A 17,371-nucleotide genomic window follows, 5' to 3' on the forward strand; every position below is an offset into this window, starting at 1 on the left:
AGATTGAAGTGAGACTTACCAGGTAGACCATTCAGGAATCACAACCAGATAAACTAATTCTACTTTATTGTAAAGCTACATTAAGAGAATCTTGCAAGTCTGAAGGTACAATTCTCCCACCATCTCCTTTACAGCCCAAGAAGTTAGGGAGGGTCCCTTCTGAGCCTCTTTCTCCGCCCATTATGCAGCTGTGGGCTATGCCCCCTCTTATCCGACCATTCCCTAGGCAGCATCTCTTTGCCCCATCTTTCAAGGTCTTTCTCACACACTATTACACCCCCAGACAAACTGCCACAAAGGGGTGCATCACTGCAACTTTGACACAAGCTTATTAAGTGGCACAGCAAGCTGGCACAACCTGGTGATTCCAGACACAGCCAAAGCAACAGCAGCATCAGGGACTCCCATACCTGATCTTTTGCCTTCTTCCGATAATCTTTTCCCATTTTCTTTTGAAGACCTTTCTGGATGGCCTGGGCATTCTCAGGATCCCTCTCTTTGCTACATGTTGATGGAGGAAGAGGCGGTTAGAGCAGCAACTCTGGCTTTGTTGATTATAAAGCACACATAGAAAAGGAAGTATGCTCTAGGCCAGTGTTTCTCAACCTTGGCAACTTTAAGATGTGTGGACTTCAACTCCCAGAATTCCCCATGCAGGCTGGGGAATTCTGGGAGCTGAAGTCCACGTATCTTGAAGTTGCCAAGGTTGAGAAACACTGCTCTGGGGCTACCCAAATGTAATCTCCCTCACTGGCTGTTAATCTACAGAACAACAAAACAGCGGGATTTCCTTCTGCAAAGATCTGAATTCCTTTAGAAGTTATCTATGGGGATCAAATGACAGCTGTGGGTCACAGGGAACTCCCACTGCTGTTTGTGAACCAGCCTCAGCTCTTTCTCTCCCCCATCCCCAAGAAGGTAGGACTGCCTTTCTCCAAGGGTTGGGCACTGCCCTTTCTTGTCCTCCAGGAGCCTCAAGATGCAGGTCTTCAACAGGAGACTGGCAAAGCCTCTCATGTGACCTTGGGGGTGAACCAAGTTTGCCCTCACTGAAAGCTTCACATGGCAAGGTGGGCTCCTCTCTGTCCCCTGGCAGAAGGTTAAAGAATAAGGGGACAAAAGTGGGAAGGGTTCAAAAGCCATGGAGATCTAGGACAAGCCATGGGTTGCTCACTTGGGTCTACGCTGTAAACCTTTAACAGAACCAGGCCTGTGATGTGTTCATTTCACCCTGCCACAAATCACGGTCCCTGCTCCAACACACACACACACACACAGACCCTGGAACCAGCCTTCTGAACAAAAGAGGTCAGAGAAGCCCTACGTTTCTTTCTGTCGTCTGGAGACCTGAAGCTTCTGTGCTTCCACCTCCTGGTCTTGAAGTCTCTTGGCGATTCGGAGGTCGTTCTGGACCAGCTGGTTCTTCTGGATGTTGGAAGCGTAATGCAGTTCAACTGGGAGAAGGAAGGGAAAGAAGGAAGCCTCAGTGCAGGCAGCGACAAAAGGCTCCGCAACCTTCCTTCACCTCTGCACTGACTTTCTGGAGAGCAAGTTCCCCGCCAAATGGTCTGCAAGGTCCTCCTCAGAGGCGGGTGGAACGATACGCCCCAGAGGCCAAGGAAGAGCAGGGTCACTGTTCTCCAGGCCCCTGGACCAACAAGGCTAGCTCGGAGGGACAAACTCTGAGGAAGCAAAGATCTTCACCCCTTCCGGAGTTTGACCATCCTTTCCCTGTGCAGGAGGCCCATGCGCTCATTTGCTGCCCTTTTCATGGGTTCAGCCCACGGTCTGAGAGAAAAGGCATGGAGTAACTGAATGAATGGAGCAAGTGCAGGGGATCCCGCACTTCTGGCTTCCTTGCAGGATCCCCAGATCAAAGGTGAGGCCAGCGAGAGGAGTTTCAAGAGAGCAGCGCTTTTCCTGATGCAGCCCAAAGCATGGAGATCTTTCATGAACCCAGGAAAAGCCGTCTGAAGAGGAGCCATCCTTAAAAATAGAGGGCAACTTCTATCTGCTGGGCATCTTTGTTGGGAAAAAACCTGCCAGTCTTTTGGGCATCCATTTGTGTCCTCGGGGGCTGGGATGGAGGAAGCAGCTGCCCTTTCTCCCGGCTCCATCCCTAGTTCAGCCCCAGAGGTTGAAGGCTGAACCTCCACTTAGACGCATTCCTGCTCACCCTGGTCTTCAAAGTCATTAATCCCCGGCCAGACAGACGGGGTGGGGGAGGCTCAGAGCTTGGATAGGTTTTGATGCTATAATGAGAAGGCCTTGACGTCACAGAATGATTCATGAGCATGAACTGTGACAGGCAAAGCATTACTGGACGGGCGCCGTAATTGCTCTGGGCTACAAAAAGGACAGTTCCTGCAAACAGATGCCAAGAGAAGGCAACCTTGAGAGCGGTCCTTAAAATGCCATCTCATCTGGAGACAGCTGACCCTTGTAAAAGTCTGCATGTTTGATTCCATGAAGTCCTAGACTCCATCTAGTTAATTAAAAACGGGGACAATGTGCCAGAGACTCCCCGCCCCAAAAATCATGCCCATTGCCAAGGTATGCAGCCTTGGTTGATTCACAGGTGGCTCCAGAAACCTTAGAGGCATATGATGCTAAACACTGGAGGGACACACTCACGACTTCAGAGAACTGCCCGACCGCCCCCAATTCCCCCTCTTACTCTCTTGTTCTTGCAGACAATAGGCCAACGCGCTGTCTTCCAGGACAGCGAAGTCTCGGCAAACTGCAGGAGCGAAAAACAAACACAGAAAAATTGCAAGGGGGTTTATTTCTGCTAAGAAGACCTACCTAACCAACACTGGTGATTGCTCAAGAGCCCAACCATCGCTGCTGTCTGCCCCATTTTAATCCAGTAGGTTGTGGGAACCCCAGTGGTTGACTAGTTTATGGTTCAGTGAATAAGTTAACCATGAACAAGAGGGACATGCAGGCAGCACCTTTAGCTGGAGTGAGCAGAAAGTGGTGTGCAGGTGTAAACGTATAAGGGTTCAAAGGTTATTCTACAAGTATGCAAATATACATTTTCAAGAGTCATCATGGACTTTACAGGATGATGAAATAATGGCTGAGAATGCACAAGTATTGGGCTGTCCTGTATTTTTAAAGTGAGAATTTAACTTAACTGATTTAGAACGTTAAATTAATTATTGTAATTAATATTATCACAGTTACACGTTCAAGTCATCCTACAAAGTAGGACCTTTTAAGTCTTCTTTTAAGTTTTAAAAGTAAACCTTTTAAGTCATCCAAAGTAAACCTTTTAAGTCATCCAGAGTGTTTTAACCCTAATGAAATATTAAAAAATGGAGCAAAACACTGTTATTAAATGAACAAAGGTGGAGGAACCCTAATAAACTCTAATGCCACTCTGTAGATGTAGCGTGGCAGAGGATGCACAAGGACCAGAGAACAAATGCAGGAGAACGGTGGGTGGAGGAGCAGTGCCTGATGCAAACCCTGCCCGCCTCACAGGCCCTTCCACTTTCCAAGCAAGAGGCGCAGAGCCTGCGCCGAGCGAGGCATGGGCACTTCCTGGCAGGCTGTCTGCAAAGAATTAGGTGTCAGACCAAACCGGGCACTCAGCGCTTTTCCTCGGCAACGCCTGCTGGCACTGCAGACTCACTGGCAAGTCTGTGCAGTTCTCCTCTCACTTGCAATTTACACAACTGGAGACAGAGAAGAGGAGAAAAAATCCTTTGGATTTCACCCAAAACCTCTGCTAAAGGCCCAGAGTGTGTACGCTAACTAGCATTTCCCATTCTGAAGAAGTGTTCAGGATGTGGTTTGGGGGGCAGGAAAGAACAGCCAGTGCCCACCAGTGCCCCTTTTTCCACAGGTTTAGCTGGGTCCGTGGAGGGCCGGGAGGACTTCAGAGAGAGACGCAGGCCGGAAAAAAAAATCAGAAAATCAGTGTTACTCTTGTCCTTTAAAACTTACATCAAAGCTGAGTACAGTCTGGCTCCTGCAGACCAACTTGCTGCAACAAATTACTGTTTTGTGCTGGTTTTGCACCCTTTTGTTTCAGCAAGCCCAGGCTTTGTACCCCAGGCCCCACTTCCTATGGACCCCAAACTCACACCCCAAATACAGGGAAGCAAAACCTTACAAAACTGATATATAAAAGTTTGGCGTTGCTTTAGAGGAGATAGAGGTTTTTGCCTTTTTGGGGTGGTGCATAAGTCAGCCCAGTTTTAAATGAAGGGGCCATTAAACATTTTTCCATTTGAATGGAAAGGAAAAATGGATTTAAGTTGTAAAACAAGCCACATCTCCCGACTCTTTCAGCAAGAATTTGAGGGTTGCAGAAGCTAGTCTGCTGCAGCAGTGACCTCCCCCCAATTGCTGATGGAGACCTCCCCCCACTCTTCTTCCTTCATCCATCTCAAAGGGGCAAACCCAAAGCTGGCAGATCCCATTGCACAACTGGCTAACTGGGAATTGTGCAGAACGGGGCCCGTGTCTCTCTCTCTGAAGTCCTCCCGCCCCTCCACGGACCCAGCTAAACCTGTGGGGAAAGGGCCACTGCTGGGGACTGGCTGTTCTTTCCTGCCCCCCAAACCACATTTCTTCCCTGTTTCTCCCCTTGGCACACATTAAAGGCTCTGTGTTGGCCCCAAAGTTACTGGCCACCCCCCTCGCTATGATTTGGGGGCAGACTGTGGGGAGGGGGAGCAAAGTGCAGAAGCAGCAGGAGGGGGGCAAAAATGGAGGCTGCAGGGCTAGTTGTTTAAGGGGATCGGACCAGGAAAGCAGGAACCCCTTTAGTGGTATGGCTTTGATTCTTCACTGCCCAAAGCTCTGAGAATGTTGGGGGGAGAAGGTGCACCCTGAGACACAGGCGGGGGCAGAAGAAACGCGAGGCGGGGGCGCACGCACCGTGACAAGGCATCTGGTCCTGCATTTCAGAAAACTGCCAGTGCAGCTGGACCTCTGGGGGGAGTGTGCCCCGCACGGATCCTGCCTGCCCACCGCTGTCACCCCTGCAGCAAGGCCTTCTTCAAGGCAAAGGCCGGCAGAGTCTGTCCACCCATGCAGGGGACGGCGCTGCCTTCAAGCTTCCTGCAGGGCAAGCGGAGCAGCCACCAAGAGGGCAGCATCGGTGCCGGCTGCTCCCGGCCAGCGAGGCACTCTGGCAGTCAGGAGAGAAGCGGATGAGAGCAAGATGCGGTGGCGGCAGGGGAGGGAGGAGGTCGCTCACCTGCCACCCTCTCTCGCTGTGAGAGAATACGAACACTGGCACAGCCGTGGCAGACAAGTCCAAAGAGCAGAAGGCCTGCCTCTGCCCATCTTCTGGCCCCGGAAAGGGATTCTGCTTAACCACTAAGGATTTCCACGCTGAAGCCTGAGATCTGCTCCCCACAGAAGGACGGGGAAAGGACCGAATCTTTCAATTTGAGGTAAAGAGACAGAGGTGGAGAGAGAAATACAAGGAAACTCCTCCTAATACCCTGAATCTCCCTTCTCCCAGCTGCATCTTATCAGTCCTTGTCCTGCCCTCAGTTTCAGCAGTGCCCCCCCTGCATCTAACATCCTTTTGGGTACCTGTACACCACTATCCTATCTTCTTTTTTTGCAAATTAAGGTAGCCAGCTCCTTTAACCAGTCCTATCAACCTGGTAGCACTTCCCTTGAACCCACTCCGCTCCTCCATGTCTCCCTTTTAACTACACGCTGCTCCAAATGTAGCCTAACAAGGGAAGAGAGCAACAGAACTACGTCCGCTGGTGGTAAGGAAGCGATGCTTTTCTCACTGCATGCCAAGATGCTATGGACTTGATCAAGTCCATGCAAGCTGCATTGCACTTGATCATGTTTGGCTGGTGATCCAGTAGTGCTCCTCACTCACTGCTTCCAAGCCAGGCCTCCACAGTCCTGTATGCCTCTGGTTTTTCTAACATAGATATAGGACCTTCAGTGCTGAACATCATCCTGTTAGATTTGGTCCAACGTCCAGGCTCTTGAGGTCATTTTCAATTGTAAATTCGTTCCATCTCTCTATTTTGGTTTCAGATCTGATAAGAATCCTTTCCTTTTCCATCCTTTAGGTTATTCTTTATAAAGATGTTGAGTAGCCTGGGGAACCAACTCAATATTTCCCTCCAACCTGATGCAAAACTTCCTTTTAGACGTGGCTCTTCACCTCCACCCAATTTTAAATCTATGAGACCAAACTAAGAGGAAGGAGGAAAATACCGAGTGGGGCTCTCAGAATTCAATCATCAGATGAGAGACTTGTTGTGCATTATTGTGATGAGATAAACCATATCCCTTAGTCTATGAAACGAGCCATGAAAAGATGACTTATTCCTGACCAACTCATGCTGCCTCCTGGTAACAGCAGCTTTCTTTTCTCACAATCTGTTGAAGTATCTTGTGCAGTACAGATGTTAAATTAATCTGTAGCATCCCAGGTCTTTCCTCTTAGTATTGTCATACAGATAAGTCCATGTACATGGATGTGTCCATTAAATCACCAGGAGTTGAGTTAAATGATTGAGATTTTATATTTACCTATTTCTTTTCATAATTTTAAAATTTATTTTTACAAAGTCAGCATGCCTGAACACTCAAAGTGGCTGACAATATGTTTATGTATATAATCCCATAAACACAGTTAAAACTATGATTTATATTCTAGAGTTCCTTCCTGAAAGTGTGGATGGTGGAGCAGAGTTCCCAGGGGGAACGGATTCAAACCTTGGGCATAATACATTCCCTTTCCTTAATGTCTTTACTTTTAATTCAGTTTAGGAGCATTCAGTGCTGGAATTTTCAGTTAACAAAGCCAGCTGTTTTCATTGGCCATATGAATCAGTACATATGGCCAATGACAGTAAAAGGGGTTGCTGTCACCTTTGCAGGTTGCTACCATGTTGTTCCCATAGCCAGGAGCTGCTGAAGGGGGAGAGATGCCAGAATACCATTATTTTTCCAGCTACGTCTCATAATTGGGGACAGGAAACCAGACAGCATCTTATGTTGAAGGAGGCCATGTCTCTTGTCTACTGACGGACCAGGAGTTCTCTGGCAGGTCACCAGTTAGACCTGAAAATGTTACACAGGACAGGGGCTGTCGCTGAACTTTAATGCAACCATAAAGTCTCCCAAAACCATGCAGGTCATATATTTATAGGGTGACTGGGGGTGGTGGGAAATCTGGATCACAGGGCCTCATCTTCTCTCACCTAAGCTGCTCTTCTCTCAGAAACAGAGCAAGAGAAGAAGGTGCCTACTAATTTGTAGTCTGGGACCTCCCAGGCCTGTGGCTCCAGGTCTGCTCAAAAGTCATGGCAAGTGAAACTGAGAAAATCTTGCCTCCCCACCCCTCTCCTCTCACATCTCTGACCCAAGGACATGGCAGGGAGAGTGGGGCCAAATCTGCGGGATTCCACCCCCAAGGCTGATCAACTTCTCCCAAGACTCTACTTTCTGCTGAACTACTTGAGATGGCTGATCAGGTCATCCAAGCACAAACGCGGATGCAAACCATGGTGATTTAAAAACTGACAGAGCGTACATTGCAACACCACAACACAGACTCTGATCTTTTGGACACAATTACTATGTCACAGGGTTTGCACTGCAACCACCGTTCCCTCCCTGAATGCTCTTCAATTATGAAATGTTTTCCGCAAATATGGAGTTGTTGGTCAGGAGGAGCATTATATGATGAAAGAAAAGCCCACCTGCAAACAAACGGAAGGCTTGATAAATAGCTCAGTACTGAACAGGGAGTAAACCCAGGGCCACATGAAGATTTATCTCTGTAGGCCCTTGTTGTGGTAATAATTCAGATGCTTGGGGCTACAAAGGTATTCTCTGGAACTACATTCTTCAGTAAGTTGCAGCGTATACATGCATAATAAAGTAACAATACAATAATATCATAAATGTATTTAATTTTAGGATATTCAAAATTTGATTTTACTGCTGTTTTTCATATTTTTATTTTTTTAAACTTAAAACATTTTTTCAGGCCTCCAAAGTTTCATCGGTCCCAGGCACGGTGCCTATTCAGATGGATAATACAGGCGAGAAAGATAAAGAGAGGAATAGCGGAGGGTTACATTTTAGCTCCGTTCCTATTCTTGTTCTTAATTCAAGTTTTTTGCTTCTTTAGTTTCCTATTTTTAAAGTAACGGATATGCACATGTGAATTGCTCCTTGGGAGCTACAGCCCCCAGACAAAAAGAAAGAGATGTAAATTTTAAAAGGAAGCAATTCCTCAATGAATAAGGTAGAATCAGAGATGAATTGGACCTAATACAGTCTAATGCAGTTGTTCCCCTCCTTTTCTCTCTAAAACTGAAGCTGGTTATCACAGGAGATTTTTAAATCCAGCTCTAACTGTGGATGGGATAAAGGATGCTACAGGAGGCAAGTCCCTCTGGGGAGATCTGCAAAGCGCTTAGTGCATCTTGCACAAGGAACATCACTGAGGGAAACAACTGGGTGGTTGTCAAAGCCAAATTCACCCTTCTCTGAGCAGGTATCCTCTGCATGTGTTTGGACTGCAATGGCATTGCTGGTAAATCCAGGGAGAACCAAAGAATCAGTGGTGAGGTTCTCCAGACGTAAATGAATGAGGGAGTGGCTGGCCAAATGCCTCTGAGAAAGAAATTGGAAGACTTTGGAACAGTGATGATGGAAGATCAGCCCCACCACTACTTGGAATTCCTGGGCATCAACAAAGCCTCATTGCACCAGAGGAATGCGTGTGAAGGAAAGCCCCAGGTTTGGAAAGACAGCTCCTGACACGTTCAGGATTTCCCAACATGAACTTACATTTGAGAACTTGTTCTCACTGCTGGCACTGGCTTTGTTTGAGCTGATAAAAAACTGCTCTTATTATAGTTATACAGACTCTTACATAGAGTCGCTCTGCAGTGAGATGGGCGGTGGCAAATTTGAAATATAAATAAATAAATATAAAATAGTTATGTTTAGTTATAGTTATGTTTCAGAATTTATTATAATTTTTAATGGGGTCTCTAGCTTGAAGAGACGGTAGATCTCTGAATGCCACTTACTATGAACGAGTAATAGCAGAGGACCTCAATCATCTGGCTCCAGATGCAAAGCTGGGAGTGGTGACTAGTTCTTTAGAAGAAATAGAGAAGAGAGAATTCAAAAAGATCTAGAGGAGCTTGAGCAGTGGGATGAAATAAAGAGGATGGAATTGCCCAGGGAGAAATGCCTAGTTCTGCACCTGGTTAAGAAAAATGTGAGGCAGAAATACAGGGTAGGGGAGACAGTAGTGCAGGGGAAAGGAATCTGGGTGTCCTTGTTGATCACAAGCATGATGGAGCTGCTACAGAGGCAACTACCATCTTGCGGTGCATCGACTGGAACGGAGGGTCCAGATCATGGGCAGTATCTGTTCCACTACTCTGCCCTAGTCAGACCCCAAGTGGGGTCCTGGGTTCAATTCTGAGCATCCCAGTTCAAAAAGGATAAGGACAGATTTTATGTATGTTTCTAATTCCCGCTATCTTCAGTTTAATGTGTGGTTCTAATCCTCCTAATTTTTACTTTCAAATTTGTTTTAATGCTTCAGTAATAAACAAACAAAGATTCCTCAGAGCTGTGTCTAAGGTAACAGATTTTCCATCTTGTTCAACTTTCAGCATCACAAGGACCTGTGTATATGTTTTCAATGGACATAAATGTATTTTTTGTGTTTATGTCAATCAGCATGCCTAGTCTGTAACAAGATCTCTGATTTAAGAAGCTGATTTATTAGTTAATGTGACTCCTCAAGCATCAGCATTTTTACAGATGAAAACTTGAGAGAAATCAAGCTGCTCTAAGAAACAATAGGAAGGTTCTATGCTCACAAGTGTCCAAAGCACTTCTGAATGACTCTGGAACTGTGCAAAGCTCAAATTATTACCTTATTTAAAAAAAAAAAATTTCTGGAGACCCTGAACATTCAGTTCCTTCCATGACATACCTTCCTGGACTGGAGGCAGGCAGGAACTGTCAATCTGAACTTCAGTCATTGTTGTATTCTCACACGGCCAAACAGTGCTCCAGCACTCCAAAGACAACCTGCAAGAACAGACATCAGATTGCTAAGACTCTGGCATGATATCCAAGAGCCTTTGAAATTGCCAAAGATATTCTTTTTATGGAATGGTCAGAATCACCTTATTGGTTTCAAATCCCTCCAAATAAAAAGCATCATTCAAAAGAAATTTCAGAAGCAAGGTGGAATATTAAGGATTTGACCAAATTTGAAAAACATATAACACAAAATACAGAACATTTGTTGGAGCTTATTTGTAAGCTGTTACTGAAACATGAATCAGAAACTGAATAAGTTGTATGTGATTAAAATGATATAGAACTTCAGCATGAAAACTGATATGCAACAACAGAAATATCAATGGAAGACAAATATTAAATTTACCATGAATTACTGAGAGGAAACTAGTAGAAGATGTTTTATCACTGGTATATTACTTCAGTACTGATTGCTAAAATATAAAAATGATTTTCTAAAAATAATTGAAAATGCAATAATCAGACTGGATCATTGTTTCATATTTGGTGGAAATGTTGTAAAGCCCAACAATTCTGGAAGATGATAATTACAGATTGAAATAAAATTTAAATAATTACTTCTGTTTCCAGCCAGCCAGTTTTCTGTTAAATGTTACCAAATTTTATATTCTCACAAAATATACTGAGCTGGCTGACAGAACACTCTATGACTTTTATTGGAAATCATGTATAATTCCCTCTATAGAAAAATGACAAACTAGCTTATAGGAGCATGCACCAATGTAAAAAATAACCATGTGTTGAAAAAAAAAAAGTCTGATACAAAATTTAACACAACTTGGAAACCATTTATGGATTATAGCTCCATATGTGGACTTGAAAAGACAAGACTTAGGATAGATACAATAATGCTCTTCAAATACCTGAAAGAAGGTGAAGAAGACCTGCTATCATTCTAGAATGTAGACAATGGAATAATGGATTTAAAGGAATAATAATGGATTTAATGGCAAACTGAATGTCAGAAAAAACATCCAAAGAGTAGTTTGAGAGTGCAACCGATGGCTCAGAGAGATCGTAGCCTCAAGCAGAAACTAGATCTTAATTTAGATTTCTACATGGAAGAGAGTGTTGACCAATCTAGTCCCTTCCAGCTCTATAATTTTATGGTTTGCAGAATAAAGAATGTATTTTTCTTAATTGCCAGTAGATTTAAGGAAGTCATATTGTGATATAATGTTAGGGAAAACGTCCAAAGAAAGAACAATTGATAGTACAACCAATTATTCTGAGGGCGTCTCTCCACTGGCACCTAACCGCAACACAACCGTGCATTTCCAGCCCACAATGTCACTTGCTCTCATCTCCGGCTCACAAGACAGACCGGCTTAAGTTGTCCTGAGCTTTATCAATATTAAGCTAGTCTTTTCCCCCTTATTACAACACCATCCAAAAGCAAACCTCAAGTGTATAAAATCTGTTTGCTTTTGTCACCCACTGCCTGCATGGAAATCAGGAGGCTTGAAATAAGGGCTGGTTAGGGGCCAGCAGTGGGATGAATCAGTGTCAGTGGTGTGGTTTTATATCAGAACAAGGATGGGTGGAGAGCACTTCAGCTCAGGATTCGGGAAAGGTATGGAGAGGTTGTGGGCTTCATATCACTGAGTGTGTTCAAAGAGGAAGCTGGAATGTGGAGTCCTTGGTGCTCTCTAAGCTTCGTTATTTGCTTGCAGATGTTTCGTTACCCAACTAGCTAACATCATCAGTGCTAGTGAGTGTGGGGTTTGCTCCCTGTTTATATAAAGTAGCTTGCCCTGACAGCGTTGGAGGGGGTGTTATTTTCTCCTTGGTAGTTCCTTGATTAGGGTATTGACTCTGTTTGTCTGGTATTAATCCCTGCGTGTGTTCTGGTCTTTTCGTTTCCTTCTTAGCTTTTTTATTGACTCTTTTGAAAGGTGTGTAAATGTGGCTTATCTCTATATGTCTATTGAGGGCTGATTTGTCTGAATGCCAAGCTTCCAGCAATTTCCTAGCATTTTTGGATTTAGCTTGGTCTAGGATGCTCAGAGTTTCCCAGTTGAAACCATGGTTGAGTCCATCCATGTGTTGTGAGATTAAGGAGTTTTCAACCTGTCTTCTGACTGCTAGTTGGTGTTCATGGATGCGCACTACTAGTCTTCTGGCTGGCTGTCCTACATAGTGACTGTTAGAGTCCTTACACTGTATGTATGTATGTATGTATGTATGTATGTATGTATGTATGTATGTATTTTTTCAACCACCCATCTCCCCCCAATGGGGGAACTCTGGGCGATTCACAACAAACATTAAAAACATAAAATATATAAATATATAAAACCTTAATTAAAAACATTACTAAAAAGGAGAAGGAGAGTCCAAGAGGATGAAAAATCTGAGGCTGTAGATGACTTCTACGCTTTCTTCTTGGGCTACTGAGTCTTTTGGCAAGCAACCAACCAAGCTCAGAGAGCACTAAGGACTCCACAGTTCAACCCTGAGCTATGAATATTCTCTTCTATTGGAAACTGGAATGCTTTTCCACTCCTGGACAGAGCATGGCCCCTCCTATTCAACCGATCAGACTCAATTCTTCAGCCCAGCCTTGCCCAAACCACCCTGTGAAGGGTGCCCATCACCTCTTGGAATGATCTGTCCCACTACAAGTGCTCTTACTGTCAGGAGGGTTCCTTCCCTAACATTTGATCAGAATGTGCCTGCCTGAAACTTAAATGCATTATTCTGTGTCTCCAGAATGAGACCAAACAGGTCTGTCATGACTGTTATTCAACTGAGGAGCTACCCAATCAAAATCTGAGATCAAATTAGTCTGCATGATGCAAACACCCCAAGAATTATTCTGTGTCAAACTCTTAATGCTTGGTTTAAAAGATTTTGCAGAAAACTACCTGACCAATAAAGGAAGGTAAAAGTTGGAAACCCTCTTCTTTCCTAGAATCATAGAATCCTAGGGTTGGAAGGGGCCTGGGAGGTCTTCTAGTCCAACCCCCTGTCCAGTGCAGGAATCCTCATGGCTGCCCAGTCTTTTCTTGAAAACCTCCAGTGATGGAGCACCCACAGCTTTGGGAGGCAGCCTGTTCTGCTGCTGCTGCTGCTGCTGCTGCTGCTGCTGCTGCTGCTGCCACAGCCGAGTGTGAAGCTGAGTTCCGCACTATTAAAGGAACTCAGATCTTGTTCCTTCAACCAAGGAAGGCCTCTTCTCCCCACCCCCTTTCTGGTGAATGAAAATTATGAGCATTTTCTAGAAAGTGTACTAGAAAGCAATTTGAATTCAGGAAGGGCAAGGACTACGTCTGTGGAACTTGCCTGGAGGGGGAGATGCATGTTTTGTTTGGACCTGAGTGAGGGCAACCCATTTTCTGTTCATGGAGAAAGGGTGCGTCAACTGCTTCTTGCCTTCATTTCTGTGCCTGGGGTGGCTCTTCTTGCCTTACTCCGTCTCACCACGAAGTGCCAAAGAATTTTGGACAGTCCTCAGGGGAGCAGACTTCTGGCCTAGATCACAACCAAGGTGTGCCAGCACCAGATGTGCCCAAGGTTGCCAACCCCAACTGTCCCAGATTTCATTCTCGTGGCTCTTATAAGACACAGATAGAGAGGGAAAGGCCCAGTTTCAAGCCTACCTTTAGTTGGGGTCATCCACCTGGGCAAAACAGAGATGGCCCTTCTCCCCCTTCATCCTACCAAGACCCCTCCCTCCCTTCTTTTAAGATTTCACTGGGCTTCAGAGCTGCAGAGCTCAGCTTCCCACTGCGCCCCCCCTTACCTGCAGGCTTCCTGGGGGGCCAGTGCCTTCTCCCAGGAGGGGGAAGCAGAACTGGGGGGAGGCCCTTGCCCACTGGTGGAAAAGCCAAGCTATGCTGAAAGCAGGGAGAGAAGATCCTGTTGGGGTGATAATCCTAGGGGGCAGGAAAGGAGCGGGGATGATGGGGCCATTGAGAAAGGCCCATGGGTGGCAGGGAGGGAAGCCTGTGGGTGTGACCGCGGATCGTAGGCTCACTAAATCCTGGGGCTGGGTGTGTGCGTGCGTGTGCATGTGTGTGCGCTTGTGAAGAGAGGGCGTTTCAAGAGACCCGGGGGGGAGGGGGCGGGAGAGGTTGGGGAGCGCGATCCCGGCGGTCTTACGGCCCTGCAGGCGGAAAGGAGGGGACGCGCGCGGGCCCTTTCCACCTCGTAAACGGCTGTTTCGCCCCAGCTTCTGCGGGCGGCGCAAAGGGTTCGCGGGCCCGGAGGGGGGGCATCCGTGGGTCCACAGCTGACGGCAGCAGGAGCGCCCCAGGCCGGAACCACGAAGACCCGCAGCCTTACCTGGAAAGGCGGCTCCCAGGCCAGGCGCAGCTCCCGAGGCGCAACCAGCTCCGTGGCGGCGCCGGAGACCGGGTTCTCGCCCCGGCCGGCCGGCCGGCCGCAACGCCCTCGCCGGGCCGAGCAGAGGCGAAGCGAGGCGAGGCGAGCTCCGTCCCCCGCCGAGCCCCGCGGCGCCGCGAAGCCGGCCCGGGATGCTGCGGCTCCGGAGAGGCACCGCCGCCAGGTGGACGGCGCCGCGGCCGGGGGCGGGCGCAGGGGAGCGCCCCCCGCCAGACTCCTCCCCGCCCCGCGCGCCGCAGGGCTCCTCCCCGACTGGCGGCCGGGCGGGCGGGCCGGGCGCGTCTCTTGCGCGCGGCCGGGCGGGCAGGTGCGCAGCCGGCTGCCTCCTCCCGCCGCGGACGCCGGCAGGGGCAGCGCGCAGGGAGGGTTGCTCGCCACGGGCTCCGGGACCGCCGCCCGGGTGAGCGGGCCTTCGCCGCCGGGGCCCGCGGGGCCCGGGGGCTGTGGCGAGCGAGCTGCAACCTGCGCGGCCCTGCGCTCTGCAAGGGGCAAGTCGGGGGCGCCGGCCAGTGGCCTAAACTGCGGCCGCTCCGCACGAGTAGCGAGGGCGTCCGGCCTCGAAGGATGCAGGGATGGAGAGAAGGGCGCCGACGGCAGCTGCCCGGCCGCGCGCTCGGCATTTGCGCCTCGGGGCGCCGGAGGATGGAAGGCTCCGCCTGCGGGAAGGCGCTTGCCCGGTCCCGCAGCCCGCAGCCGAGGGGAAGAGCCGCGCTAGGCGCTCGCAGGGGTGGGCCGGGGGCTGTCGGGGCGCGAGCGACGCGTAACCCAGCCGGCGATCCGGGGAAAATTGCGCGTGGGCACGTACCCTGGTGGGGATTCGGATTTTCTCACTAGTCCAGGAAAGGCGTGTGTCCCGCAGGGGCGCCCAGCTGGAGGCCCAGGGCTGCACGCGGTGCTCCCAAGGACTGCCCGAAGTTGTGGTTTCTAATTCCAGAAGGGAGAAGTTATTCACAGCAGCGTCTCTCAACCTTGGCCGCTTGAAGATGTGGGGACTTCAATTCCAGCTGGGGAATTCTGGGAGTTGAAGTCCACACATCTTCAAGCGGCCAAGGTTGAGAAACGCTAATTTACGGTATGTACCACTTCACGATTATCATAGTAACGGAATTTGATTTTGTTTGAATGTAAATGACCTCTTCAGATTTTTTTTTTAACCCATGTCTACCCCAAACTTTTAAGGGTGAGGCTTCTCAGAGGTGAAGTGTAGCCTTCAGCTCAAGACAAGTTACACATCCTGGAGTGGTGGGAACAATTTTGCACTTCCAAAAGACCCCCCCCCACCTCAATTTCAAGGAGCAAAAGAGCCGATGCCCTCTCCCATTCCCACAAGTGGAGCCACTGGAGCAGCCATTTACAGAAACTGGAATTTGAAATTTGCCACAACCCTCATTACAAGTTCTCCTTTCTGCAAACCCCCAGTGACCGTGCCGGGCTTGGAAAGCAATGACTTTGCCCTCTTCCTCACTATTAATTTATATTATGTTACAGTATCCTCATTGCGTGTGGATACGTTTTTCTATTTTTCTTAAAACCTGATTCATTGACACAATAGGCAAATCTTGGTTAGAATTAATCTTGGTTTGGTAGTTTTGTGTGAACCTGGTTGGTTCAGTTAGTTTATAATTCACAGTACTGTAGCACAGCGGAATCTCTAAGACGAACGGTTGGTCATCGCAACTCTCTATTCCCAGAAATCCTCTGGATTTTTACACTGGCCCCATTTCCTGCTCAGCAGTTATGCCGTCACAACCTGACTTCCAGGGGATGGTGTTCTCTGGCACTGACATATGATATATGAGGACATACCCAAGCCGCACACCTTACTGGTAGGTAAAATAAGCTGATAAATAAAATCACCTCCTGACACTGATGAGGAGTGGGAAATCAGCCCCCTCTTACTTGGGAAATAAATCAATCTCACAAGGTATAAACAAAATTATTTAAAAAAAATGAAAACAAGGTTTAAAAAAAAACCTTTTTAACTTTGAGGAGTTACATGCAGAACAGTGGTGGAGGAGGTCATTATCCAAGTCATAGGGAAAATATACATCTTATGCAAGAGTTAGACCATTTGTGGGAAGTAAATACTCTTGCTCTGTTCACATGACTGAGTTCTGGTAGCCGCTTCTCATATCATGCGGACACCTCCAGGCCGGTTAATGGACTACAACTAACTTAGACTAATTTTGCTCCCCAAACATTCCAGGGTTGTTGGAGGGTAAACTTAGTCAACCATATCCTGTGAACTACCTACTGGCAGAAGGAGCAGAAACTGCCCTTCTTGCTTCTAAGGCTAAGATATGATCCCATGGAAATGAAGTTGCAAAAGATATTGACGTTCACACAAGATGAACAAAGTCTTCTAGCTAGAGGAGAATCAAACAAGAATTTAGCAGTAAACATGGCATTTGATCTAGAATCATTGTTTGAGATGCCATTCATTTCCAAATGAATTCAGAAACAGATGCTAGTGTTACTCCAGAACCTTGCCCCACAAACTGCTGTACCCACCCTACAAAGGCCAGAAGATACACCCTGTGCTATCTTGGATGTTTAGCTACAACCAAACTTCAAGGTGGACCCGTTTGTGGTCCTGGAGCAGCTGCAGGAGAAACAGGCAAAGTGCTGGCAAACTCTAGTCTATTTCTGTAAGGCTGATAATTTCAAAATCAGAAACCCCTGTTGCCTGGCACTTAAGAGAAAAAATGGATCTAAACCTGGCATCGAAACTCATTTAGAAAAAAAAGGGAATGTTTCCCTCTGCCCCAGATACTAATGGATTCAATAACCACAAATCCCTGGTGCTTTCTTGGGGTCATTGAGCACTACAAAGAGATGGTGGTTGGCTAGGTCCATGCCTCTTGCTGATCATGGTCAGCTGAACCATAGTTTACTGAATTCACCCAATTCCTACCCCAATTGGCGGCAACCTAGTTTGTTA

At 47.4% G+C, this 17,371-nt stretch overlaps 1 protein-coding gene across 1 annotated transcript in view; it reads right to left on the reverse strand.

Moving 5' to 3' along the window:
- Positions 1-14,618, reverse strand: part of LOC103055360 (uncharacterized) — a 35,780-nt gene extending 21,162 nt beyond the window's left edge. Inside the window, exons 1-5 of the mRNA XM_088147577.1 lie at positions 14,371-14,618; positions 9,971-10,068; positions 2,678-2,740; positions 1,325-1,454; positions 411-501 (exon numbers count right to left, since the gene is read on the reverse strand). Of these exons, the coding sequence (XP_088003703.1) occupies positions 411-501; positions 1,325-1,454; positions 2,678-2,740; positions 9,971-10,019 (333 nt within the window). The 5' untranslated portion in view covers positions 10,020-10,068; positions 14,371-14,618. The remainder of the gene's footprint in view (positions 1-410; positions 502-1,324; positions 1,455-2,677; positions 2,741-9,970; positions 10,069-14,370) is intronic.
- Positions 14,619-17,371: the final 2,753 nt, after the last annotated feature.

This window comes from Python bivittatus, unplaced genomic scaffold, assembly GCF_059951505.1.
Source record: "Python bivittatus isolate LINGU-HERP-01145 unplaced genomic scaffold, Pbiv_v1 ctg000510_np1212, whole genome shotgun sequence".
Taxonomy (NCBI): domain Eukaryota; kingdom Metazoa; phylum Chordata; class Lepidosauria; order Squamata; family Pythonidae; genus Python; species Python bivittatus.